The sequence below is a fragment of the Dicentrarchus labrax genome, unplaced genomic scaffold, assembly GCF_905237075.1.
Source record: "Dicentrarchus labrax unplaced genomic scaffold, dlabrax2021, whole genome shotgun sequence".
In the NCBI taxonomy this organism is placed as follows: domain Eukaryota; kingdom Metazoa; phylum Chordata; class Actinopteri; family Moronidae; genus Dicentrarchus; species Dicentrarchus labrax.
The window spans coordinates 1,987,470-2,014,767 of record NW_026136704.1 but is presented as its reverse complement, the minus strand read 5'-3'; the positions used below and the strand labels follow the sequence as shown (position 1 = coordinate 2,014,767).

The window sequence follows — 27,298 nt, the reverse complement described above, 5'->3', positions numbered from 1 at the left end:
ACATTGTTAGCCAAAAATGTGTTACTGTACCTTTAAATCCCAAAAGGTATTCCAAGCGTCCGTGTAGAGGCTTTGATTGTTATCACTGTTACCAGCTTTGTTCTGTTTAGCCACAAGGGCAATGCTATGCTAACATTAGCTAGTCGACTTATTGAAGCGTAACCAGTTTGTGGATTCAGTCATTTTAAGTGAGCGACATTACGGACAAACAGGAACGCTTTACCTTCTTCATCACGGGTCAGCTTCAGCTCGGCCTATGACGAAGGTTTTACTTCGGCTTTGGGGCGATGCACTGCTCACATCATTTCACAAAAAAATAAAATGTTATATTTGTGAATAAATTGTTCCTTTCCAAACATTTTGCTCCAAATTTCTAAACCAAGCGACACACGTTTACATTTCAAACACTTTGTTTAATGACACAATGAACTGACAAACTTGACAGAGAATTCAGCAAAAATAGAAAATGCTCAAAACTCACTGTTACATAAGTTAAAGATCCCCGATAACACTCGCTGTCCCAGATTTCCCTCCCAGTTTATTTTAACCAAAAGTAAAAAATGTAATGGAAAGTAAAAAATGTAAAACAAAAAAATATTCTGCGTGACTACATAGAATAAATTGTTAAATAAAAAGTGAAAAAGGAAACTGTATGGAAACTACATTTGGATATTGCTGAATGTCAAGTACAATATGGAAGGTTATTAAATCAAAATTCTGTAAAGGAAGAAAAAAGCTGAAATGGAAAAGCTTAGATTCAACAAAAATGTTCAAAAATTGCAAAGTGAAAACAAGATTTAAAGGTTATATTTACGAAATCCAGATATCGCACTAAAGCAATGGAGCCCACCAGACTCTATTGCCCAAACCAGTAATCTTACCTTGCAATTGTAAAACAAATCACCAACTCTGGTTTGGTGGAAATAAACTGCTGGGAGGAGATTTGAGGGAAACTACTTTAACACAAAAATCAGAAATTGTATCTTGAAAATTACTCTTGGTGGGTGTCGTCTGTGACTTTTAAATTCATATCGTCGTGTTCGGTCTGATAACTGCTACAAAACACGCTCAGTATTTGGAACATTCCTACAAAGTCTCATTCAGAAAAAAGTAAGGCTGATTGGCATCGATAACAACTACATCTCTCGTAGACTTTACTGTATTTATAACCTGTGAAAATCCGTTCAAGTTTCTAAATGCTTATTATAGCAAGCCCATCACTTGTTCAGTTTGTAATGAAAACCTTCACAGTAAATGAGTTATATAATACACTAATGTTAAGCAGCCTCATTTACTTCCACTGTATCTAAGTCAAGCACTGATAATCTCCACCACACTTTTAAAATGCTCACTAAGGCATGCTTATCAACAGTGTTCACTATCATAATGATATATCATTTACACTTTGCAAAGTTACATAGAAAACACACGTATGTCAGCCAACAGTTGACAACATTCAGGTTCATAAGTTCTTTCCTTATGATAATGTTAGAGAGTTCATTGTCGTCTCACTCCTACATTTTACATATTTTTGTCAGTTGCTGCTCACAGTTGACCTCTTGCTTTATCCCATCACCGAATTGCAATTTTCCAGAAATAGCAACTGGTTCGTAACTATATACGGCTCTATGTCTGAAGAGATTGGACTGTTTTTCCAAAAACCAAAATTACAGAAGCAAAAATGTAAGGAATTCATTAAACAGTGTGTTTATCTGCTTTAATGTAAGCTGCAAACGTTAGCATGTCTGGTTAACTAGCTTACTATTCGCCATGGTAACCTAATTATCTCCGAGGCAAAGCAAAACAAGAATTACCTAACTACATTATGTTGGGTTGCAGACACCCACCGCGTCAGAGCCATATTATATCAGAGTTTAGGCTTTAAGCTGTTAGAAGCTGTTTAATAATAACACTATTCTTTTCTGTATAATACTTTATCGACACAGTTTTTATCAAAATCGATGGCTGCCGGCTAAAAATAAGAAGCTGCTTTTCTGTAGTAATGTCTGAAATCATGGATCCATTGATTCAAAACTTACTAAGAATTTCTGTAAATCTGTCGTCATTTGTAAAATGCAAAGGTCGACAGCCATAGCAACAGTGACTCTGGAAGTTGGGGGGGGTTTACAAGCTCTTCTGCTTTCTGTCCGTGTCCCTCAACAGAGCCCATTTTACTTCCAGACGTGAAGCTACAGCTTCCGGACCTCCTGCCTCATCCTGTCCTGACCCTGAACAGTCAGCTCGAGTGAAACACGGCGTCTCACTCCAGCAGGAGAGTTATGGAAGTGAAGTACAGTTGAAGCAGACTTGCTCAGAGGTCTGTCTGTTACACATTGCTCCAGCTGCCATTTGCCAGCCAGGAGTTTGGTAGTGCTCATGATAAGGTGTTAGCTGGTATTGTTTTCGCTGGTATTGCTGAGCTGATCTCAGGTCGGGGCGAGGGAACGCACACGGATCCCATCCTGTTGAGGGAGGTGGCTTTTGTCATGCCCTCGCTGCCCACGGTGGAGAGAGGGAAGCTCTCGTAGCTCTCCGCCGCCCGGCTACCGCACTGGCAGCGCTGCAGCGTCAACTTCAGCTCCCTCTGGAAGTTGCTGTTGAGGAAGCCATACACCACAGGGTTAATGCAGGTGGAGGCCATCGCCGTTAGGTGGCAGGCGGAGAAGATGGCGTCGTGCTGGCAGTCGGGCAGGGCCTGGTGGTGCCAGTCGAACAGTGTGTTGAAGACATTCAGCGGCAGCCAGCACAGAGCGAAGGCTACAACAATGGCTAACAGCATAACGTTAATCCTCTGGGCTCCCCGAGTCCTCCTGCTGCGCTCCAGCATGTCCCTGCACAACACAGCATGATGCCTATTGTCAGACAATTCACTGTGAAATATCACACCAAACCTAAGGCACAATGCACTAATATATAAATAGAGTGCCTTCACAAACAAGCTGTCGCACACTGGATGGCAAAAGCTAGATACGAGGGAACTTTTATGAAAAGAAAAGTACCTGCGTCGTCTCAGGCGTAGGAAGATCCTGAGGTAGCAGAGGAGCACCAGTAGGAGTGGCAGGCAGTACTGGAAGAGCAGCAGCGAGGTTGTGTAGGCAAGACGATGCTTATCTGACGGCCACAGCTCCATACAGATCAAATGGTCCCTTACACAGGACAGACACAGGTACAGCATGTTGGGTTACAAAGGAGAGGTATCTCCGCACCATTTATTCAGGACAGATTAAAACCCGATGTTCCGCTAACAAGTCTTCTAGGAGTTTAAATCAAATCAAGTTTATTGTCACATATACAACCATCCACAGTACAACATACGGTATACAGTTTCATTTTATTAGGTGTGCCCTTTCGGATGCCCCTACGGTAGATAAAACATGATAAGGTGCCCTTGGCCCAGTGGAGAAAATGCTGTTTCACCATAGATGCATTACAACTTTCTTGGCACTGGTGTTACTTTCTTCGCCCCCGCCCCTCAAACAGCCTCAGTCCACCAGTGTTTTGAATAGAGAAATGATTCACAAAGGTTTCCAACCCTCGTGGTTTCAGTGTGAGAAGGAGTGCTAGTGTCCTTCACACTCACGTTAGTCATTATTTAACGCTTCAACAGCAAAATAATATGGCCTTGTAATGAATGAAATGAAGCAGTAAGGAACACTTAGTGAGTGACAAAAGGCCATCACAGAGAGACGAAGCTACAAATGTTCTGTATTCTTTAGACTGATGAAGGAGAGTTTATTGATACAGCACAGTTCCTCTGTAGAACTTATGAAGGAGAGTTTATTGATACAGCACAGTTTCCCTTTAAAAATTTTGGGTCTTCTCCCCCTTTCAATTTTTTTTTCCAAAAAAAATTAAATTTTTTTTTTTTTTTATTTATGGGGTGTTGGGGTACAACCAACAAAAACCACAAAAAAAAAAAAAAAAAAAAAACAAAAAAAAAAAAAATATTTTTTTTAATATTTCCACGCCCCCCCCCCCCCATATACTTCCTGGGTCCATGTATTATATATAGTATCAATCCGTTTTCAGACTCTAGTGACACATCTATGATCATTGAATATTGTAAAAGTGACAGAGAGTAAACAGTGAATTCATTGTTCCTCAGCCGAGAGCTCAGAAGCACCAGAGGGATTAAGCATCAAATAATACACTAAACATGTAATTACCACGCACGCGGCTGCTTGTGTGTGTTTTCCTTTCTATGGAAATGACTTTGTGTTCGTATCAAAATAAACCACATACATATCCACACACCCATAATGCATTTCTCCAAGCAGTGATGCAGTTGTTGCTGTGCAGGGATGTTCTTATTAGGAGCATATTGAAACTGAATGTGTTATTATTCTATTCCCTTATGAATCACATTTTTGGAGGCTGAAAAGCATTTCAATAGACGAATATTACATATTGTATAGGTCTCTGGGTGTGGCAAAATGGCTCAACAGCGACCTCTAAAGAGAAGCCCCCAGCGGCACGTTTCACTGATGTATGATGTATGAAAATCGGTTTGCACGTATATCGTATCCAGAGCATACAAAAATCCTCCAGGACCCAAACCCCAAACCCAACAGGAGGTCAGCCACTTTCACTTTCAATTCTTCCTTTTCTGGGTGTTCTAATTTAACGAAATCCTCCAAGAGAACCGATTGGATCGACTTCAAATTTGGTGAGTACACTCTAAATAAGTTCACGATGAAAAGTTGTCAAAATCTTGAGGTTTCGTTTAACAGCGTGTCCATGGCGTGGCACCAAAAACCCTAACCACTATCTCTAAGCCTACCTTTAATATACATTCTCCAATCTACCCCAGACTTCACATGTTTGATAAGCGCCCTGGTCTGAGCACATTTACGTCATAGCGCCACCTACAGCCAACAAGGTGTATGACATGTATGCTCATCTGATTTACCTGGCACGTAACCCAACCACTGCGAGAGTCTGTTCATTGTTGCCTGCAGCTTTAATTTCATATCTCACTGTCCCGTTGCTATTGGTCAATGTGACAACCTGCACACACCTGTGTCCCAGATTATTTGAGCTCACCTGAAAGGGTTGGCGGGCAGGCTGATGTTCTGAAAGGGGTCATTAGTGAGGATGTTGAAGGAGAGGAAGGGCAGAGAGATGAAGCAAGCGACCAGCCACGTAAGCCCTACAGCCAGGTAGGAGTGACCGGCCGCGGGGGACCAGCCGGTGGGATGGAGGATCAGCTGGTGGCGCTCCAGAGCGATCAGGACCAAAGAGAAGACAGAAACCGTCACTGACATGCACTGAACAAAGGGGGTCACCTGAAAGAGACAGGTAAAAACAGCTTCAGATGTTTTAAATAGTTTAAAAAGAAGCTCACACATTTTAGCCACGGTTTCAGATCACAGACAAATGCACCCAGATCAGAGGCAAATCAGCGCTCGCTATGAGTGAACTGTTCAACGACACCAATGCCTCGCGGATGCCCAAATAACATCCAGCAGGTTAACTATCTGGTTGTGTAAAGGGAATCAATGCAACGAGCTACAGCCAATGAGAGCTGTCTCTCTCCAGCACCAGACAGGAAGCAGCGAGCTGTGTAATTACTTTGGTAACAGCAGAAAAAAACATATCAAATGGCGTCACACACATAACAAACAGTGAATCAACAGCGTTATGAGTCTGTGTTCAATTGGCCGTGTTTCTGATCCACAAACCAGCTCTTATTATTATTACTTATTATAGAGAGAAATCTTAATTATTGAAACAGTCCGCCTCTCTTTACCATGTCACTGAGAAGGAAGGGTTAGGGTATGGATTATATTGATCAGTATACACTGTATCTGTATGGATTATTGATCAGTGTACACTGTATCTTTATGGATGATATTGATCAGTGTACACTGTATCTTTATGGATTATTGATCAGTATACACTGTATCTTTATGGATGATATTGATCAGTATACACTGTATCTTTATGGATGATATTGATCCCGTATTGACAGTCAGACTGTGGACATATGACGGCCTTTAGCTCGAGTTACGTGTTGTTACGAACACGTTAGGAATTGTTAGAATGTGATATTTCTTAAAGGGAGTTTGGTGCAGGGAGCTTTTAGTTGGATTTAAACTGTTAATATGGATCATTGTTAATGTTTAGTCTCCACTACAGAAACACTAGCTAACTGATAAAGGCTGATAAGGTTGTATGATGTTGACTGCTGTTAGTTATTAGTTTGATTGATGCTTTAATAATGTGAGTATTGATTACTGATGTCGGATCATTATCAGCTTATTATATTATTGTACAGTTTCTAGCACAGTGTTTAAGGTTAGGGTAAATCTGCAGGAAATTAATGTAAGTCTGCAAATCTCCCCAAAAAGTGTGTGTGTGTGTGTGTGTGTGTGTGTGTGTGTGTGTGTGTGTGTGTGTGTGTGGTCCACTGACCTTACACAGGGCCTCTCCCAGCACCCAGCGGTCCATCAGGGTGTATATGACGGTAACAGGAAGACAAACCACACACATGAGGATGTCAGAGCACGACAGGTTGGCGATCAGGATGTTGGTGACGTTGCGCAACTCCTGTTGCCGGGCGATGATGAATACCAGGCCTGCGTTGCCTAGCAACCCGATTGCTATGACGGCGCTGTACGCTACGATCAGGAAAGTCGCCCCGCCTACCGACGGCGGGCACTGAGAGGTGTCTGCCCAATTGGAGGGCTCCCAGACGCTGAGGAGGCTGCTGTCGTTGGACATGGCAGGGAGAGGAGAAGGGAGGGAAGGGGTGATGTGAGGGGGGACAGTGTGTCAGGGGTCAGGGTTTGACAGGACCAAAGCCCTGGGGCTGCTACTGAACTTCCCTTCCTCAGAAACTGAGAGTGTAAAGCCAGGTCGAAGTGTAGGGGGCGGGATGAGGGAGGCGGGGCAGGAAACAGCAGCTGTACAGTACTCAGGTTTGTGCTGTGAGGAGTTCTGTAAGTAAGAGGCAGAGCAGGGAATCTGATTCAGATAGAGCTGTTGTCCTCTTTTCCCGTCACTGTCGGCATCCTGGTGAATCAGCTCAGCATCAGTGTTTCCCTGCAAAGGAAAGAACGCATAAAAACTCTGAGAATAATGAAAGACAACGAGGTGAAGAGCTCTCAATGGAAGACAGTTAGAGGCGAGAGAGACGAAAGAAGCAAAATGAAGGAGTATTAACACGTCCTGTTGTTTCTTTTTCCTCTGCTGAACTCCACCACCCACAAACACTCATTAACATAATCTATTGTTGGTTTAATGTCACATTATGCGGCCCAGATCACCAGGGACAGACACAGCTTTCTGTGTCTCTTACACTGAGACTAAATCAACTGTATGTGTGTCGGCTGGAATCACAGCAGAGTGAGCGTTCAATAGAAACTCTGAAAACCAACCTCAAGAGACCACTTACATCAAAGCCTCTGAACATTTACAATGTCTGGTGGACAGACAGAAGAGCTCAAAGGCTGAAAGCAGGAGAGACTAAAAGCACCTTCATATAGAGACAACAGTGAAACCAGAACTCGTGTTCCAGAAGAAAACCTTCATCCAAACACTGTTTATATTTGTAATATGTCATGTACATTACCGATAGCTTAGTGAGGCAGCAGGGGGACCATGAATGTACCAGGTTTAGGATCAGACCACATGGGTTGTATTCAGATTCATTATAACCTTTAATTACTTTAACAATTACTGTATATAAAAGTAATTTTGACTTGCTTTTTAATGTCTGCTTCAATCCTCTTAAGTTATCCTTCTTTCTCTGAATTGATCGTAAGCAGCAGTGGGCACTCTGCAGTGTCCGCGGACCAACTCCAGATCTGAGCCAGTGCCTTGGTCAATGGCACTGACTGGAGAATGAACCTTAACTGAATCTTACCAATGCACACAGCTGTCAGATATATTATGTCAGTGTTGCTGTCGGACAAATGGATCTAGTTATTAATACTTCCAACCACCAGAGGGCAGCGTTCCCTCCGTGAGCTACACTTATTGTCTTGTTAGTGGACAGGAGGATTTAGTAGAAGAAGGAAATGCAGAAAAGTGAAATGAATGGACCGACAAACCAAACACTGGCTCCAGATACAGCTTTCACTTTTTTCTCGAGTTCCGCAGCCATCATAGTTTCTCATTCATGCTTAAAGGCTGAGCTGTCTTCAGACTATCTCTAACTTAACCACTAGATGCAATCAAATCCTACACACTGGTCCTTTAAGTGCAGTCAATATGTATCATTATATGACAGTTATGAATAAACACTTACATACAGATGTATGTATGTTAATAAGTAACACGTGCACTGTGTACCCTCTCTTCTGATCTGCTTTCTCCTCGAGGCAAAGTCACTTTCTGCTCTGAGTGAACTGTTTGATTAAGATGCAGCTTATTAACAGTCATCTTATCCCGCTGACACAATCCACATCCACTGATTACGACATTCATCAAACCCTCACTCTTATTAGCATATACATACACGCGCATGGATACAATCAGTTGACAGCTGCCCATTCACTCTGCCATCCTCCCTCTCTGGAGAGCTCTGTCTGTCTCTCCCACTCTCAATTTCTCTCTCCTCTGACAGCCTTTATGGGACCCGAGGGATGGAGCTGCCAAAGAATGAGACACACTCACAGGTGTTATTGCACATCCACAATGACTCACTTGCACCAGCCACCCGCTTGTGATAACACTCATAAAAAATTCTCGCCATCTCCCGCTTGGTCTCTCTTGCACAAGCATGCAAGCACATTCACGCCTTATTAAAATGTCTGTTTACCTGAATAAACAGAACTGTGCAGCGTTCAAAACAGGACAACAATCTCACAGGTATACAAAACAACAACAACATACCAGCGACATCTGTTGCTGCATTTCGCCTCATTTGTTCCTCCTCTGGTTGCAGGAACCCAACAGTGAAGGCATCACATATTTAATGTTAAATCCATTTCGATACAGATGGAGAGAAAAGCATAAACTCTATTTCCTTTTGAAAATCCAATCTCATTCACCTCCACATGTGCAACCAGCTGTGTGTGAGTCTGACTACTTGAGTAAAATCACTGGAAAATAGGCAGCACTCAGCAGTCCTCAAAAGTGGTGCAAGAATTCCAACCAAACATTTCCTCGTAAGACGGTTTTGTCTTTTAACTTCCTGTCTACACAGGAAGCGGGAATGTGTCGGGTTGTGGCTGCAAATGAAGCCAACATTTAAGTAACAAAAGATGCAGTTCCTCTAATGGCCACTAGAGGCTGGCTCCAGCAGTGAGTCAGTCTCCATAAGGCCCCATACTAAAACTTTACAGCAGAAATAAACATGTTTACAGCCTTTTGGTCTCTAGAGCCAATTCTCCTGTTCATGACAACCGTACAACTCACCCCTTTCAATTATATTAAGGATTATAGTTTTGTATAATTAAGGGTGTGGCAGCTTTGGGTGCCATCACAGGTGTCTGTTTTTAGGAATCAGGCTTCATTCAGCTCCACCTCAGCTCCAAAAAAAAAAACTAAACTTAAACTAAGTGAATATACAGGAAATGTCTTAGTTTTTGTCAGTTTGGTCAAACACAACGAGCACAAGACTGGGATGTCTACAGGACTGTGAATCAGTTGCCATCCCAAAATGTTGTGTTTATATGGTAATACATATTCTGATTGTCTTAAATCTTGCCCCTGACAAATACCCCCCATAATATTGTTATAGAAACTAATAAAAACTCAATTAAAACTAAAAACATTTAAAAACAATAAACACTAAACTGAAATGAGCTTACATACTCTGGAACAGAAAATAATCTGAATTAAAAACTTAAAGTAAAAACTCCTCCCTTCGACCATTTTCCTCTGGGTGCTGTCACTAAGACTACGGACTGTTTTAAGTGTACTGATTGTGATTGTGATCAGATCCAGACGGCAACACAGGCTTTCTTGCCTTTATCATAGACTGCTCTGTTATTTCTGACAAACTGTACGAGGATTATTAACAGCAATGCTAAGAACAGCTTAAATATTGATAAATCAATGTAAACAAAGCCAGGTCCCACCCCAGAGAGCTAAATCATGGAGATAGAGATGATGTCAGATAATCACTCCATTTAGTTAAAGGTTACTGTTTTCATTTCCATGTAAACGCGATGTAAGTGGGTGATGATGAAGATAGCTCATTGATTATATTAAATACATTGTTGACAATCATGTGAAGACGGTGTTTGGACTGTGGATCTGCAGACAAACATCGATCTGACAAATTAATTCAAAACAGCACTCAAGGACATTCAAGAACATTTTGTTTTGGTACAGAAGCAGCGTGTTCATTTGTTGGAATAATGCAAAACTCTATATTATATAACGGAGTTATTACAGAGTTTATGTAAGAGAATAAATTGTTGGCCAGTGCATCATATTTCTTTAAAATGAATTTAATTTGTTTTCAGTGATGTTTTTGTAATGCATGACGGATTGGATGGACATTGTAGGAGGGCGGGGGGGCCGGGGCCGGGCCACTTTTCCCTTGGTGCCCTCATATTTCCTCACCTGACCTGACACAGCTGTTACTCTTGTTTCTGTACTGTATATGATAACACCCTAGACTACATTATAGGACTTTGCTTTTAAATGGTTCCCTGGATGAACAGGGAACGAGCTGGAGCCCCATGTACAAAACGTTGGGTTCAAATCTGACCTGTGACCCTCTCCCTCTCTACCCCGTTTACTGTCTATCTTCAGCTGTTCTATATAATAAAGCGAAAAGACCCCCCAGTATATATCATCAGTACAACAGATATCTCTGAACTCTGTTTGAAAGTATCTGGTTCTTTGACCAAAAGTCAAAAGCACAAGCTTGTGGACATACAAACATTTAAGTGGTAGAAGAAGTAGGTGTATTTTAGCAAGAAACCTCTGATTGTCGAGATTAATACATTTAGGTTTTTGGGCTTTAATCTAAGGCATGACTCTGTGCAGAAGTATGTGACTTATGATTAAAATCCAGTGTTCCACTCTGTGGTATTATATCATTATATCTGTAAACAATAAAAATAAACACTCTTCCCTCTTATATGCTCATACAACCTCTGAAAGGTGATTTTTGTAAATGTCATAATAAAGCATCAGTGCCTTTGGACTGTCCCTACAATACAGTCTCCTTTCATTAAGCTTCTCTTTCAGATGAATTACAAAACATTTAATCACAATTTCCAAACATGTCATCGTAAAAAACACCAGCAAATAAACAGAATGCACAAAAAATTAAAGTAAGGTTCATTATCTTCCAGCCATTAAAAATTCATAGTTTACACTGCATGCATAATTACATTATCTATTTTCATAAAGCTTCACTCAAGGCTAATGGAGGGGATCATCAAAATCTACACTACAAAGAATAACCCCCAAAAAAAGAGAAAAGCATAATGAAAAAATAGATAACTGCGTTGCCTCAGTACCACCCCACATGAATGCATCTTGGTCAAATCCTTTCGGGCCTCAATCTTTGCTTCCATCTGTATTTATTTAATTATATTTCTCAGTGAGATATCAAGCCTCAGTTTTTCAGGGTTATGAAGTTGAAAGGAGGCAGAGTGCTGTAAATCAGAGCAGTCTTTCTATGTAATCTGGTGATTAGATGACACAGGAAGATGTTTTATGTTTTACTTTCAACTGTTATTGTAATATAAGAGAAACCTTCCAATCGCGCTGCCATATTGGTCTGGTTTTAAATCCCGGAGCAAAAAAAGTGTTTCAATCAGGTGCAGCCAGGAAATGTCAGCTTTAGGAGGGTGTAGCCTTTTATTGGTCAGTATGACTACATGTGTCAAATGCTGGGAAGCAGTGCGACCTTTCAAGTCCAAAACATTTCTGGACGCGCAGGGCTCCGCAGTCAAGTTAGCAGCAATGAATAAGTAAATAATAACTTTACTTTTGGTTTCACGTGGGACACCAACAACAGTCTCCTGGGTTACAGTTCTGCACTCGTCTGGGTCATCCATCCACCCCACCACCATCCTCCATATGAGGATTTTCTCGCCCTTTATACTATGTTACCTGACTTCTAGGGCCACTGACCAAGCGGCAGTATTTGACGACTTGTGGGTCAGACTGGATGGGTTGGCAAACGTAACACTTCCCGTGGTTAATGAGTCTTTCTGACTTCTTTAAACCAAATAAAGAGAAGACAGCACTAACGTTAGCCTAATGTTGGAGGGAAATCTGTGTGAGATGTTAATGTTGCCTTGAGGCGTTTGTGTAGGCGAGGAGCATTTAATGCTTCGTACGTTTAAATGTTAATCACCTTGTACATTTATAGGCAAGGAAGGGACCAAGACGAGGGCGCAGTAATAATGTTTTCTGGTGTGAGTGTTCTGGCTGCAGAGATATAAATAACTTCAATGTTTTCTGAGTGTGGAACTGGGACAGCCAGATAGTAGTGCCACTTAATCCGTTTTGGATTAAACTACATCATGGTTTACTTTATTTTGAAAAAGAGAAGAAGTGCAGAGTCATTGAGGCGTCTCAGAGGTTGTTTTGAACGGAGCTTTGATGTGAATGAGATGTGCCAGAAAACGAATGACTGCTGTGATCAGACGTCTCCAGCTTCAGTCTTTATGTGACCTCCGTTTGTGTCTTTGCACACATTCAGACAACGTTGCCTGCGGACCCACGGGTCGCTGTATGGCATCTTCTATCTTTGCCACGTTGCCGGACACGGACTGTCGAAGTGACCAGTCAGTCAGCGCGGGTGAAATGATCCTTCAGGTTTAATGTCTGTTAGGATTTAAAGTGTCTTCTCAGCTCGAGGGAGAATAACTTCACACGATGAATATGGAGCCGGAGGGGGGGTGAGAGAGTGGCTCCGGCAAAGAAAAAATAGAAGGAGAGGACGAATCCAAGGACAAAACGGCACAAAGAACAGGGAAATCTCTGTTAGTGTGCTTGTCACAATGATGCAGATGGCACATTCGCACTCCTTCCCCTGATTGACTTTCCATGTTAAGTCCCTGAAACACAGAAGAACCTTTTCATGAATTATTGTGCTTTGGACTGTTGAGGTTTGCTAAAACTGTAAAACCTTATAAGATTTAAATTTCAGCCCTGATTCCGTCGTCCTTTACCATCTCCATCACTGGTGACAACAATCAGGACGCGGTGCCAGATCCGTGGGGGTGTAAGGAAGCTAATTTCTTCTTCAGCAAACAGCACTGATACTGCACACACACAAACACATAATATCCCTTTCTCTCCTTTTTTTCCATCTTATGCAATCCCACACAGCAGAATACAGGCTGCCGGAGATCAAACAAGATACTCGTCAACAACCTCATCCTCTCTAGTTACAACAATCCCCACCTCCTCTGATGCTACTTCAAAGTTTCCCGAGTCACAGTCTTATCTAAATAAGGTCTGCTGGCAGCCTGATCTGGTTTGAAAATGAGTCTGCGATGTTAATCCCTCGAAAAAGAAACGTTTTTATCGAGCTGATCTCGATTAAAACCACTGATAAATTTCACATCCAGTCTCAGGGCTGCGTTAAGATTTGTGACAAAATAATTACAGATGCTGACGCCTCCGAATCCTCTATAAAACAGTTTAGTCAGACTGGAAATTAGGCAAAAAAAATAATGCTGCTTTAATGCTCATTCATGTAATTATTGTTTTGTTTTGGGTGAAAGAGGATTGTAAGGGTGCTTGTTACATTGCTAAATGCAGCTGCAAGGTGCTAATCTGTGCTCAATTCTACCAACAGCTGAGAGATAAACATAATTAACATGCAAATGGATCTGGAAGTCAACATGTTTTTTTAGGGGAAGAGGAATCTCGGAGTGTGTGTCTAAGAACACACCTTTCATAATGGATCTTACGTTCATTTCTGCAAACTTTCATAAATCAGATCAGACAAGTTTCTAATGTTCGTCTCAGCACTTCAGTTCGTGCCAGTTGCCATGACGGCCTGATAAACGAGGGCCAGCGTCCTCCTGGTTACGCAGCGAGGGGGCGGGATGATTAATGATGTTTCCATCAAATGCAGCGCCATGTTCCACAAACTTGTATCATGTTATCAGCTCGCACACAGAGACCTCACGGTGAGGTAATAGCCTTGATCTTCACATCAGGTTTTATCCTTAAGGCAAAAGCCCTCTGAAATCTTCGACAGATCTTTCAGAGCCCGACAGGGGAAGTGTGTCAACGCCAGCAGAGCCGAGACAGCAGATGGCAGGTCTGTCTCGGACTGAAGCCAGACAGCCTCTGGCCAGTGCTGCCAGGAGGTTAGCAGCCCATTATCAGGGCAGGAATTGTTCCATGGCCAAACAGCCAGTGCCGTAGATGCCCCCCGCCATGTGGCCCCTTCTAAATTAACAAGTTCGGAAAATAAAAGTGGTGCATTTCCTCATTTAAAACTACATATACACTCTACCACTGGTTATTCTAACTTACATTTTTGTGTATCAGTTCAAAGTATCAGTTTCCTTGATTACTAATAATCGGTATCTGTATCATCCCTGAAAATAAAACATATTGGTCGATAACCTACTTCCAAATATGTTCCAGAGCAGTGTAGCTGGAGGCCGCGGGTCAAATGTGTTTTCTCTTCTGAAAAAAATAATAATAATCAGTGCTGGAGTGCTAGCAGCTATCCTCAAGCCCACTTTTCTTAAAGAGGATGGATTAGCCAGTAACACACAGGTACAGTTAGCTTGTGGGAGTGCTAACCAGAGGTGGAGGAAGTATTAGGGCTTCCCCCCTGATAGTCGACTTAAGCGGTGGTCACTGAGAATAGTTTTAGTCAATGCACTTTTCATTAGTCAAATAGTTGCAGAAAAATGCTGCATTAATGTTTAGCAAATTTTTTATACACTGCTAGGTAGTTTTGGCCTTGGTTCTCCAAAATGTTTGTATTTTTATCAAAGGCCAAAAGGGTCATAATTCCAGGCCGGCATTAGGTGCCCTTTGCTTCCGGTTCTAATCCTATTCCAACATCATATCACAACATACAAAGGGATTCATATGGGGGGTAGAGAGAGAATAGAGACAGCAGGAATATAAAGTAATCCTCTTTAAGACTTTGATATTGTCTGTGGCCCTCGTCTCCACAGTTAATTTACAGGGTATTAAGTCACAGCTGCAGGTAAATAGCAAACGGTCTGAATACATGTGAAAGAGATGCACACACACACACACACACACACACACACACACACACACAGACACCTGATATAACTACTCATTCCATATTCATAACTAAAATGTTTATTGATGAGCTATCTGCCTAAAAGGCCCAGAAGACCAGGGAGAGACAGAGAGGATGTGAGGCCACATTTATCGACATTATTGTGTGAACCCCATCCAGTAGACTCGGCCTTGGCTCTTTCCGCGGTGCCATTCGCTCTTACATGCATCCTTCCCGCCTTATAAATCTGGTGGAAATGAGCAGATGAATAAGTAGAACAATCCTCCCACACTCTGCTGATTATTAAAAAGAAGCATGACGAGCCTTTCACAAACGCTCATGACAGTTACTGTATCTCTAAGTCAGCGATCAATCTGCAAAATGAAGATATGCTTGAAGAATTCCAATTTCATGTGCGACTGTGGAGCTTGAACGCTTTGATTTTAGCTTTGTCCATCTACTTTGTCATCTCAGTGTCACTACACACGCCCATGTTGGATGACTCATGATATATGTCCAACGCCAGCGTCAGTGCAGGGAGAGTGTCCTTATGTGGAGAGGACAGTAAAGGACACCATTGTCTCCAAACCAAGAGCAGCCAATGAGAGCAGCTCAACTCACAAAGAAACCCAACATGACTGCGACCATAATGCCAAACTCAAGGCTTCAAAACAGTACAACACAAACCAATGGGTGACGCCACAGTAGGTTCACAGTTGGTTGATACAGTAAAGTAGAACCAAGACAATGAGCAAACCAAATATCCTTAAATGCTCTGTAGAACTGTAGTTTATCACTACTTAGCATGTTATCATGCTAACATTTACCAATTAGTACTAGACATTACCTACAGTTGAAGCTGACGAGAATGTCATTAGCGATGCAGGTATTGGACATCGTCATCCTTCAAGACTCATTTAAGTTTTTGGGATAAAACAATCGATGCTGTTGTTTTTCTGCTCTCTAGCATTCACTGTGCAAAAGGCGAATGGAAAACCCTTAACAGATGGTGAGTCAAGACACAGAGGCAGACAGACACATTTACATCAACCTCAGGGGGAATTCAGACTTTCCAATTCACCTGACCTGCATGTCATTGGAGTGAGAGGGGAAACCATTAACATGAGGAGACCATCCGAACCCAGACCTGGCATCAGACAAGACCGAGTCCATTTAGTACCAGGCAGATTGTAGTTTATAACTACGTGCTTATTTTTCCTTCTGTACCATCCACTGACCAGCCATGGGCCAGGAACCAGTGTATAATTACAATCCAACAGACACATTAGAGACACGAAGCGTCCGTCAGAGCAGAAATTAATGTCAGCTGACAGACTACATTTACCACCTCCTTTATTCGCAGAGAGTGTTCACCACCGTTCAAGGCTGGCATAAATCTCTCCCAGACAAATTCATTGTGTATGCCTTGATAAGGGGTGGACATATATTTTATGATACAGATTTTTTTCTTTATGTCAGAACATGCTGATTGCCGTCTGAAGGTCAGGTTGCTTGACAGCATCAACAATTTCTGTTAAGTGGAGAATTCAGACGTCCACACACAAACACTGTTTTGTTTGTCCTTCCCTTTAGGCTTAATTAAATACATAACCTCCCACTTGTCAGTCTACATCAAAATGGAGATACAAAATGGTACAGCCCTGACACAAACACTATGTGATGCTATTTCAGTTGCTGACCATCACTGATGGATGGTCAGCAACAACTTTACATCTTTGAATCAATCATGGTTTTCATATGAATTAATCTACAGATTATTTCCTTCATTAAAGGTGAGTTTGGTCCGCCTTTCCCCAGAATAACCCCCAACTTTAAACATCTAAATCTTTCTTTTTCTTTGAAATAAAGAGAAACTGGACTCACAGGTATCAAAAAGGCCTTGGCTGGTTCATTCAAAGGCGTTGATCGCCCTTCGTAAGCTCTGTGCTCCTCAGTCATAACTAGTGTCGGTATTACAGTTCTTTTTACTGATCCAGGGCATTTGGATCAATATCTGCTATCGGCTCTATCGGCTCCCAAACGGCACTTTATTGAGTACGACTTCTGGCTTTTGTAATTCAGCAAATTGAGCAATATTTTGACCTATGACTAGTTTGTGTGCACACGTATCACTTAATTTTTTCAATGTAATTATAGTAAACTTTAATATTTTGAAACTTTAATAAATATTAATTTCCTCATTGCCAAACTTATCAAACATTCAGTGCTTGTGGTCATTCAAATGTGAGAATTTCATGCTGCTCTTTGTTAAATTATAATAAACTGAATATATTTTGGGTTGGGCAATTTCTAACTATTTTCTGACAATTTATACATAAAACAATGAATTGATCAATAGGAAATGGTCAGATTAATAGTTGAAGCCCCAGAAAGATGCACTGAAAAGAAATAATTTGAATACAAAATAGAGCCCAGTTTAATAATTTAGCTCTGCAACAGTAAGCATACATTTTATTATAGGTATAGGTAATCTTCCTCTACTACTAAAAGTTGGATAAGCAGAAAAAACCCATGATAATAAGAAAAACAATACTGTGGGATGAATTTCAACACTGGGGTGAAAAATGTAGGAACACATTTTACATCTTGATTTTGGTAAAAAAAAAAAAAAAAAAAAAAAGAAAAGAGGCCAAATTGCAACCGTATGAAATGAAAGCAGGGGGACAATTTAAAATGCTCGACCAGAGTGGTTCTGAACAGCAGGGATGAAAACTGCAGAAATGTTGTCATTTCAAACTGACATGCTCCTTGTCGTCATTGAACGAAGCCCAGCAGGCGTATGACTCATGCTGCCAGTTTCTTTCTCGCAGAGAGCTGTTTGTGTTAGATGCCATGAAATAAAGTCCAGCTCCTGTGGTTTTCTATCCCCTTTTAATTCTTAACGATCCCCTTTTGTCCCCCTGTGGGCACTAACTGTGAACTCATCACTATGTTTCACTACACCTGGTGCTGATGTGTTCCAGTGAAATGCAAATGTCTGTGTCTACATGGTAACTGTGTGGATTTGGAGATGTTTTATAATCTTTTTTCTTTAGGCTGGAAAAAGATTTGCATTTTCATAAAGTTTTTAAAATTTGAGTGCAAAAGACCCGCACGCTGTAGAGTTTGTGTTAAAGCTTACAGGGCAGCAGCATCTCAGCCCTCAACACTGCAGCCAACCAGACTAAAAAAAACTGTAATTATACCAAGAGGATCATTTTAAAACAGTTAAACTATACTGAAACAAATTCAAACAATCCAAAATCATCTGTTAGTCTCTCCAAAAAGAACCTACTCTGGTTTAGTTGAAATAAATTATTTCACTAGTAGATGAGAAAAAAAAATGGACGTTAGCTAATCCTTGGGGACAAATGTGCCCGTCCACAAAAAGTAGTTGTTTGTTCCACTAACAGTAGTTGTTGTTTGTCCCACTAACAGTAGTTGTTGTTTGTTCCACTAACAGTAGTTGTTGTTGTTTGCTCCACTAACAGTAGTTGTTGTTGTTGTTTGTTCCACTAACAGTAGTTGTTGTTCTTGTTTGTTCCACTAACAGTAGTTGTTGTTTGTTCCACTAACAGTAGTTGTTGTTCTTGTTTGTTCCACTAACAGTAGTTGTTGTTGTTGTTTGTTCCACTAACAGTAGTTGTTGTTTGTTCCACTAACAGTAGTTGTTGTTTGTTCCACTAACAGTAGTTGTTGTTTGTTCCACTAACAGTAGTTGTTTGTGCCACTGACAGACTCAGGTTGTTATTGTCAGTGTCTGACAGCATTATGGAAAGGATCCCTACAGAGATAGACCTTTAGTTTAACCACAAACAGCCGTAATATCACTATCACTCTCCACCAGACCCAGAGACACAAACACTCATTTTACCTTCAGATCATTGTAACTTCATTAAAGTGGACAGAAACAGAATTAAACTCATTAAAAGCATCTCTGTTAGTGTTTCCAACAATTACCAACTCTGGTTTGGTGGAAATAAATCTGGCTCATTCAGGTTACTGTGTTGATGCCCGGCACTGTAAATGATAGAATGCTGAAACACACTGAAACGCAGCGTTACCTGAATAAAATGACAGATTTCTCTGAGTTTGAACATTGTTGGAAACACTTGGGATAATGTAAGAACTCAACTACATATAGAACATAGAGCCAGAGTTTATACACTGTTTAATGAGGAGATGTTACAGATTATAGATCTTTTGTTTATGTCGGAAAACTGAGACAATAATAAAATATGATCTGGATGCGCGGACTCACCGTCAATGAAATGAGAATAAACCTTCCCTCGGGGTGCTTTTATTGAATCCATGTTTCCTGTCTGTCTTTTACTCTCTCATCCAAATGAAATGCCGTCTCATTGACTCAGTGTAGTGAAATCATTACTCTTTGACAACCTCATAGCTCCAGTTAGCAGAATGCCACTGAGGACTGAGTGGAAACCATTAGTGGCATTCTCATTAAAATGATGTTTATTATAACTATTCACCTCTTGGCTTGTGATGTTCAGCTGGAGTTAAATGTCCTCTTAGAAAGGTGAGTAGGTACATTGAAATGACGGCTGGCTCAAATTGTAATTAGATGTCCACTCTCTGTAGACCCATATCCAATTATCCTCTTCATAAAGATGAATGAGGATTTGCAGAATTATTACAGACCTGGATTTTATCTACAGAGCTGAGAGACAAGACAAAACCTCTCTGACTGTTTCCTGATTTCATCTAATGTTTCACCGATCCCTCTTTCCTGCACCAACCTGCTGTAACTGACTCGTTCCAACTTGACGGATGCCACCTGTTCCTGTCACACTATCAGGTGTTATAATGGAGGACGTCCACCTGGGCAGAGACCAGCAGAAAGACCCTGAGGCAGCTACTGAACTGTAAAAGCTTTCATAACCCAAAATACTCACTGCCAATATGATCTGAAACAGAAACTGAACCACTGGAGGTATTAAAGAGGACCTATTCTGCTGGGCTCTCTTCTGATTGGCCATCTTTGTAGAAGCCTGCTGAGTCTTACCGATGCTCTCGACGGCATGACAGCTTCAGTAGCTAGATAGTGATATGGAGCTCTGAATTAGGTACATTTGCTGTTTATCGGACACACGAGACAAGAATAAGTCCATCTGTAAACTCAATAAATCCCAGAGAGTTGAGGCAGAACAGATGATGTAAAGATTGAACACATTACTGTCCGTACATGTGCAACGTTCAACAATGATGCAAAGAAAGCGAGACGGCCTGCTCATTACTTCCTTTTTGTTGTCTTTTGGTATTCTTTATTTTTATATTTAATTACATTTTGTGTATCTCAACAATCATTTAGCTTTGTCTGTCAAAGCACTTTGTAAACTCTATTTTTATAAGGCGCTATATATATTAAGTAATTATTATTATCATTTCATCATCATTTTAAATCATGTTATGGTGAAACAATGGAACAAGGACATGAATAACAAATTTACTGAGATGAGTTTACTCATCTCGCCGTCTGCGTGGATCCATTTTTTAATGTTAATCATATTTGATTTGGTTGTTGTTTTATTCCTGATGCTCTGTGCCCAGGCTGCACTTGGATCACCTGTAAACGCAGATCTGGTACACACACCGGCTCACTTCCTTTTAGAATAATATCATCATGTGACTTTACAAATGTGATTGGACTACATGGATCCCGATGAAGCAGAATTTGCACAGAGTGGCCACTGATCTGTTTGTTTGGTTGAACACTTCCACAGATTGTCCTATTATACAGACTAATGGAGGAGGAGTTTGAACAATCTGATTTCAATCTGTGTCGAACCCTTCTTGGATGCATTCATTTGGGATCTGATCTGATCCTCCCAAGAAACATAAAGTGACTAAATGTAAAAGGGATATTTTTCCCCTGTGGAGAAAGAAAGGATCTGTAAATGACTCCCTTCAACAGGTCTGGAACATTTCATGAAAGAGGAAATATGAAATGTGCTGCCAACAGGTTGCCACTCGAAATTGAATATGTTCGTTTGAAGCCAAATGCACAAACCTGCTCATGAACACACTGTCACTCTTCAGGCTTTATCACACATCTTTACATTTGTTTGTTTTGAATCTCTGTGTTTAATACTGATCCATGTCTTTACTACAGCCACCATAAACCAATAAACACAATAGTATGGCAGGAGTTATCATCCTGTATCAATATCACTTCAGCCTTTTTCCCATGTGAAAACTCCTTTAGCTTCTTTATCAGCAGTAGTTGTGTTTTTTTTGCCAAATGTGGAAGCAAATAAACCAGCCGGGAAAGACAAATAGTCTGATTAGAACGAGAACAAATACTCACTACAGCACCAAATGTGGATTAATCCACCAGTGAACACAGTCCCCAACAAATGCACCATTTCCTCCTGTCAGTTTAAAATTGACTCTATGTATCCGTGGGGTGTTTTTAAAGAATTAAGTGTGTTGTACAGTCTCCTACACTTCTTTCACAATGTAAGCTTATGGGAAAAAGTATTTTTGGGCCAGTGTACATCATGTGACAGACAATGTCGCTGTAATTACACAGTTTGGCCACTATGTCAAATTGGCTTCAAAACCTGCCGCTCTTCTTGGGGACTTGGGATTGAAAATTGACTTCAGTATTTTTGGCTGACATTAATTGACAATAGAAAATATAGAGCAACACCAGAATGTGGTTTGGGTGGGTAGTTAAATAAATTTGACTGTGTGTCGATGATTAAAATGTCCATAATAATAGACACAAAGTAGAAATTATGAGCTAGTAAGTAAAAAGTGTGAGATACAGTGTCAAATTACAATATTTATTTGAATGATAAGTCAAAACAAAATGGGTAGGTTTTTTTTGGCAGAAAGGGCTTCCATAGAAACAAGCATTAACCTGCATCTTGACAAGATGATGGATTCGCCCCCAGAAGTGGCTGATTGTCGGAGGCGGTGATGGCGCCTGGCGGCCTCGTTACATTCGGTCTGTCTGTTCTGTGACAGTAAGTGCTTCACAAGTCCCATTGAATTTGGCCTAATAATCACTCATACTGATTTTCATATCTAAAATTGGTCACCAAAAAAAAAAACCCTCTCACACATCAGTGTGTTTGATTTACCACACACACCCTGGACTGTAAAATAGCAACTGCAGTGTGTGATCGAGTTTACATTGTTAGAGCATATGAGATAGATTACCAACTGAGGGTACGTTTAACCTTCACATGAAGAACAGATTGTGGAGATCAGTCGATATTAGCGAATTGGAAAAGAGAAATGTCGAAGCCATGTTTGAGGTCATTTAGAAACAGTTTCTTCCTTACATGGTTTGTTCAACAGAGTTAAACAAACAGATTTAAGCACATGGTTGAGAATACGGTGACAGTGAAATGCCTTTATAGAGCCAGTGTTTGGTTACTGTAGAAACATGGCGGACTCCATTAAAGCGGAATCTGTAGATAAAAACGTCTCATTCTAAGGTAACGAAAACATTCTTCTTTCAGGTGATTATACACTAATGAAAACATACCTTTGAATATTATATTACATTTCTGATTATAGATCATCCTACACTGGACCTTTGAATAACTTAGTTCATTCAAAAGAACACACCTGAAACATGACAGGTGGTGATGAGCTCAGTAAACAGTTTCCTGATGAGTTTCTGGTCTCAGTCTCTAGTTTCAGTCTTCTTCCATACAGCATGATGTTCATTTAGTAACTGATGGTCCCATTTAGAGTAAAACAGACCATAAAGCAGGGTATGCTTTAGGGCGGGGCTACCTTGTGATTGACAGCTCATTCTCAGTGAGTCCGTCCAGCTCAACGCACCAAACTCAGATCAAACTGTCAAACAGTGCTGATCAGATATGGATCCAGATTCTGTTGTTGACTATTTCTCTCCTCAAATCTGTTCACAGACACATTTTACTGTTTATCTGGAACACCAGATCCTGTGTGAGCAGGTGAGCAGCCATTGTTTCCAAACCAATTGCAGCCAATGAGAGTAGCTCAACTCGCAGTAAAAAACAACATGGCGATGAGCAAAACGCTCAAAACGCTTCTCCACAAACCAATGGGTGACGTTACCATAGGTTCACAGTGCGGCTGAATGAATGTGAAGTTATTTTCCACATCTCTCTCTTTGGACGATATGAAAGGTGTGACAACATCTGTTTGTTTCTCAGACACACACACACACACACACACACACACACACACACACACACACACACTCACACTCACACACACACACACACTCACACAGGCTCTGTGGTATTGATCTGTTCACAGAAGCTGCCAGCAAAATAAACCCTAGCATTCATTATTAGAGCTCATTAAAACCTCTACAGCAGCAGGAGGAAAACAGTGGTCCGTGGAACAAATCAAGTCCTTCTACAAAATGACTTTAATACCCTCTGACAAAAGATAAAGTTCCTTTTTATTGTTGCATCAACACTTTTGCATGATTCTCCATAAATGTTCTGCAGATAACAACGTTAAAGGCTCCTGTAAATCCCAGCAGGCTGACACAAATAATGTGCTGATAAACTAATCATTTCTAAAGCAGCAGCAACAATATTCAACCCAACCATAAATGAAGAAGGCCTTATTGTGTCTGAAACTACATTTCAAGTCCTGCAGCACAACACAAAGCATACATCTGTGTATACGAGTCATTGCTTCTCCAAATGATTATCAATATAATCTGCTGTCACCTCAAACCTGCTGATGGGAAGAAAATCTGCCCTCAGATACAAAACAAACCATTTTATGGTTTTTATTTATTTCAGTTTTGTTCTTAAATTCACTAAAATTGACCTCATACAGTCCTATAAACCCATACTGACCAACACTGAGTGATACACTGCACAATGTCAATGTCTATGGAGAGAAATTAGGGTCAATATTAGTGACAAATGTGTGTCACATGAGCCAGAAAATAAAAATGATTTATGGATGTGGTGTTCATCAACGCATCTTCTTGAATAAATGTTAGTATTGAACATAAACTTTAAAGGTACAGTTCACCCCAACCACCATTCAGCTTGTGGAGCTCAAAGAGCCCAAAAACACATTTGACAAACTCAACAGCAACCAGTCTCTTCGGTGGCTATCTCAGTGCTGCTAGGTGATCTAATGTTACAGCTAATGTTTACATCCAGCGCTGTCACAAGCACGAGCTTACGGTCCATGAGCGAATGCACACTTCCTTCTGCGCGATGATACGTAGAAAGAAAATAGTTCCTACGTGAAACTGCTCACAACAAGGTCTGTGGAATATCCTGTGTTCTGTAAAAAGACATTGCTGTACTCTTAGCAGAGTGTCAGCAGCTTCGGTTACAGTGGAGAGAAAACAGAAAACTCACAGCAGACAATGTATATGGATGAATAACTCTACAGGTACGACAAACATGTATTTTTGATTTTGGGGTAAAATCTGATTTAAGTTTTTTTGGATTTGTTTTTGATAATTCTTTTTTGTGTATATTACAAATATTTGTAAAATTAGATGGTAATTGTTTGTGTATAGGAAACCACATTGTGAACACCATCATTTATGAGGGATTATCATTATTGATTAATCTGTTGGTACTTTTGAACCCCCTCCAGTCTGAAACCAGTGCTTCTTCCTGTCCCTACAGTGTGCTGGTTGAATGATGTCTGCAGAGTTTGACTCTAGAAGGATGTTCTTACATTCATCTGCTGAAAGTGGAAAGTTTCTCTGAGCTCACTGAACATCTGATTTTAAGGGGGCGGGGCCTGTGACATCAGTCCTGGTCCAGTATGTAACTTCTACAGTGAGACCCACCTGTGCACAGACACTGAGAACGGACTTTACACTGAAGGAGGAGACATCTTGTGTCCAGCACGAAAACTTTCGAAATGAACAACATTTGCATATTTACATGGATTCTGTCATTTTTAATGAGGTAGAAGGAGCTGGTGACTTTTTAAGGATTTGAATGTGGAAATATCTTTTTTGGTAACACACATTATTGTTCCAAGCAAACTATTTGTATTTATGTCTTGATATGAGTCTGAAGGGGATCTTTAATTATCTAAAGCAAAAATAAGGTAGTGAAAACTGTTAACTGTGACATCTTACATGTCAAACCAACAGTTCAAAACTAAAATATATTAAGTTTATGTTCATATAAAAGACATGAACATGAACACAGCAATTTTAATTCAAAAATCAATATTCAGATAAACATAACTGTTTAATTTTCTGTTGATTAATAAATTCATTCATTGTTTCAGCACCTATAATATATTCTTAATTCATCATCACACATATCTGTAAATCTTGTTTTCATATGTGGAACATTGTAGCTCAATTTTTGACACTAATTGCTCTCCGTACGAACCAGGATTTATTTATCAAAGTTTCATTTTCAGCCAAAAACAAACTAACAAGACTGATCTGATAATAATAATAATATTAAGTTCTATAATAAAAACACCATTGATGAGGGAACTTTCATCATCCAATATACCTCCAGTCACGACCAATTGAAGAACAATGAACAAATGTAATCCTCTGCACTCAGTGCTGTCTCTCAGAGAGCTGAAGTTACAGTAAATGGATGTTCTGTTCTATGTTCGTACACAGGTAAAGCAGAAGTTACCTCTCTAAAGCTCTGATCCAATGTGAAGCAGCCTGTCAGCCGCCGTCCGCCGTGTCCCTGCCTCGGTAACATCTGGTCCCTGCTGCCTCTCACAAACATCTGTAACATTCAACCGACTGCACGAGAAAATCCCCCAAACCAAATAAAAACACCCGCTGCGGTTCGGAGGGAGAGAGGGGAGAGCTGCACTCACCTGTCCGGGCTGTCGGTGCTGTGTCTGCGTCCGGAGACGGTGGTTGTGTCTGTAGAGTCCACAGCTCTGCACGGAGAGGGTGTGTGCGTGTGTGTGTGTGTGTGTGTGTGTGTGTGTGCACAGCGCTGGTGGTCTGTGCACTGTGCAGTCGGGAGGGGAGAAACTGCGCAGTGAAATCTGTTCTGGAGGCAGCAGAGGGGCTTTTATTTCAGCTGCAGACTCTGCAGAAGCACCACATTCAGGGACCCACTGTAAACCATTTCCTTCTGTATTCACTGTAAGTTACAGGCAGCAAGTTGCTCTATTTCAGTTTACAGTCTATAGAATATTAATATAATACTGTATTTTGTAATTTGGTGTATTTCTGCTGTATTTATATTAATATTGATATATTACTGCTAATTCTAACAAGTGCTAAAACATAGTATTACCATTATAACTATATAATTATATATAATCTTTAGTTTCTAATATTGTAATATAAGTATACTAAAATATTCCCTTTTGATAAATATTACCCACAATGCAATATAAACTGAATGTGGTATTGTATAGTTATAGTTGAAGAGCTACTCTTCCTCTGTTGTCTGTGGTTGTAGCAGCGGCAGGAAGACGATTGCATGTGGATTCACAGAGAAAATACGCTGCTTCGTTTATACAGACATAACAAGCACTACAAACAGTCTGAGCCTGTGTCTCTGCTGCAACATATATTATCCTTAATGTTTCCAACAACGTTCAAACTCATTTTATTCAGGTAACGCTGCGTTTCACCGGTCGCCTGTCGATGGCGTCATATCCCCTTTGTGCCTGCGTCAGCGTTGTGGTTGTCTGCCAGAAGCTGTCATACATTGACTGTTGATCCAGTCTGAAGCCACATTGTTACCATCCACTGTTTAGATCTTGGTGCTTTTTAACTCTAGATTTGAACCGGATGAAGGATTTTAGTCATCGGACGTCTGGATCTTAAGTTATCAGAGAAACAAGCTGAGCTAACGTTAGCAGCAGCTCGGCTCGCAGCCCCTCCGGGACGTCCTTTGTCTGTCCAACAGCGTGGGAGAAGCAGTGATTGTTAAGGTGGAACTGCTTTATTCAGTGTGTTTAAGGTGGAACTGCTTTATTCAGTGTGTTTAAGGTGGAACTGCTTTATTCAGTGTGTTTAGTGGTTTTAATCAGCGGGTCTGTTTGTTGTGGAGAGGAGGAGGCCTCTGTGGATCATCAGAAATGGAATATAATATTCAGACGTATGTTTTCATTAGTGTTTAGTTTACTTTGAATACTTTGAGTAGTATTTTCGTAATTATACTTTCATTCGTTTACTTGAGTAGAATTACTGGTTCC

The 27,298-nt window shown here is 40.7% G+C and overlaps 2 protein-coding genes across 3 annotated transcripts in view; both read right to left on the bottom strand.

The window, feature by feature from the left end:
- LOC127361954 (hydroxysteroid dehydrogenase-like protein 2) overlaps positions 1-27,298 on the bottom strand; it is a 103,504-nt gene that overhangs the window by 58,689 nt on the left and 17,517 nt on the right. Inside the window, 1 exon segment of the mRNA XM_051397147.1 lies at positions 24,418-24,424. Coding sequence (XP_051253107.1) covers positions 24,418-24,424 — 7 coding nt within the window.
- LOC127362356 (neuropeptide Y receptor type 1-like) lies at positions 393-26,104 on the bottom strand. 2 transcript variants are annotated; one of them, XM_051398003.1, is made up of 5 exons: positions 25,958-26,104; positions 6,415-7,044; positions 5,044-5,285; positions 3,000-3,146; positions 393-2,831 (listed from the first exon to the last, which is right to left on the bottom strand). In XM_051398003.1, the coding sequence occupies exons 2-5, from the start codon at positions 6,721-6,723 to the stop codon at positions 2,375-2,377; spliced, it is 1,155 nt and encodes a 384-aa protein (XP_051253963.1). In that variant the 5' UTR covers positions 6,724-7,044; positions 25,958-26,104; the 3' UTR covers positions 393-2,374. The 2 variants fall into 2 exon arrangements, with proteins under 2 accessions (XP_051253963.1, XP_051253964.1); XM_051398004.1 differs by lacking the exon at positions 25,958-26,104 and adding an exon at positions 25,765-25,938.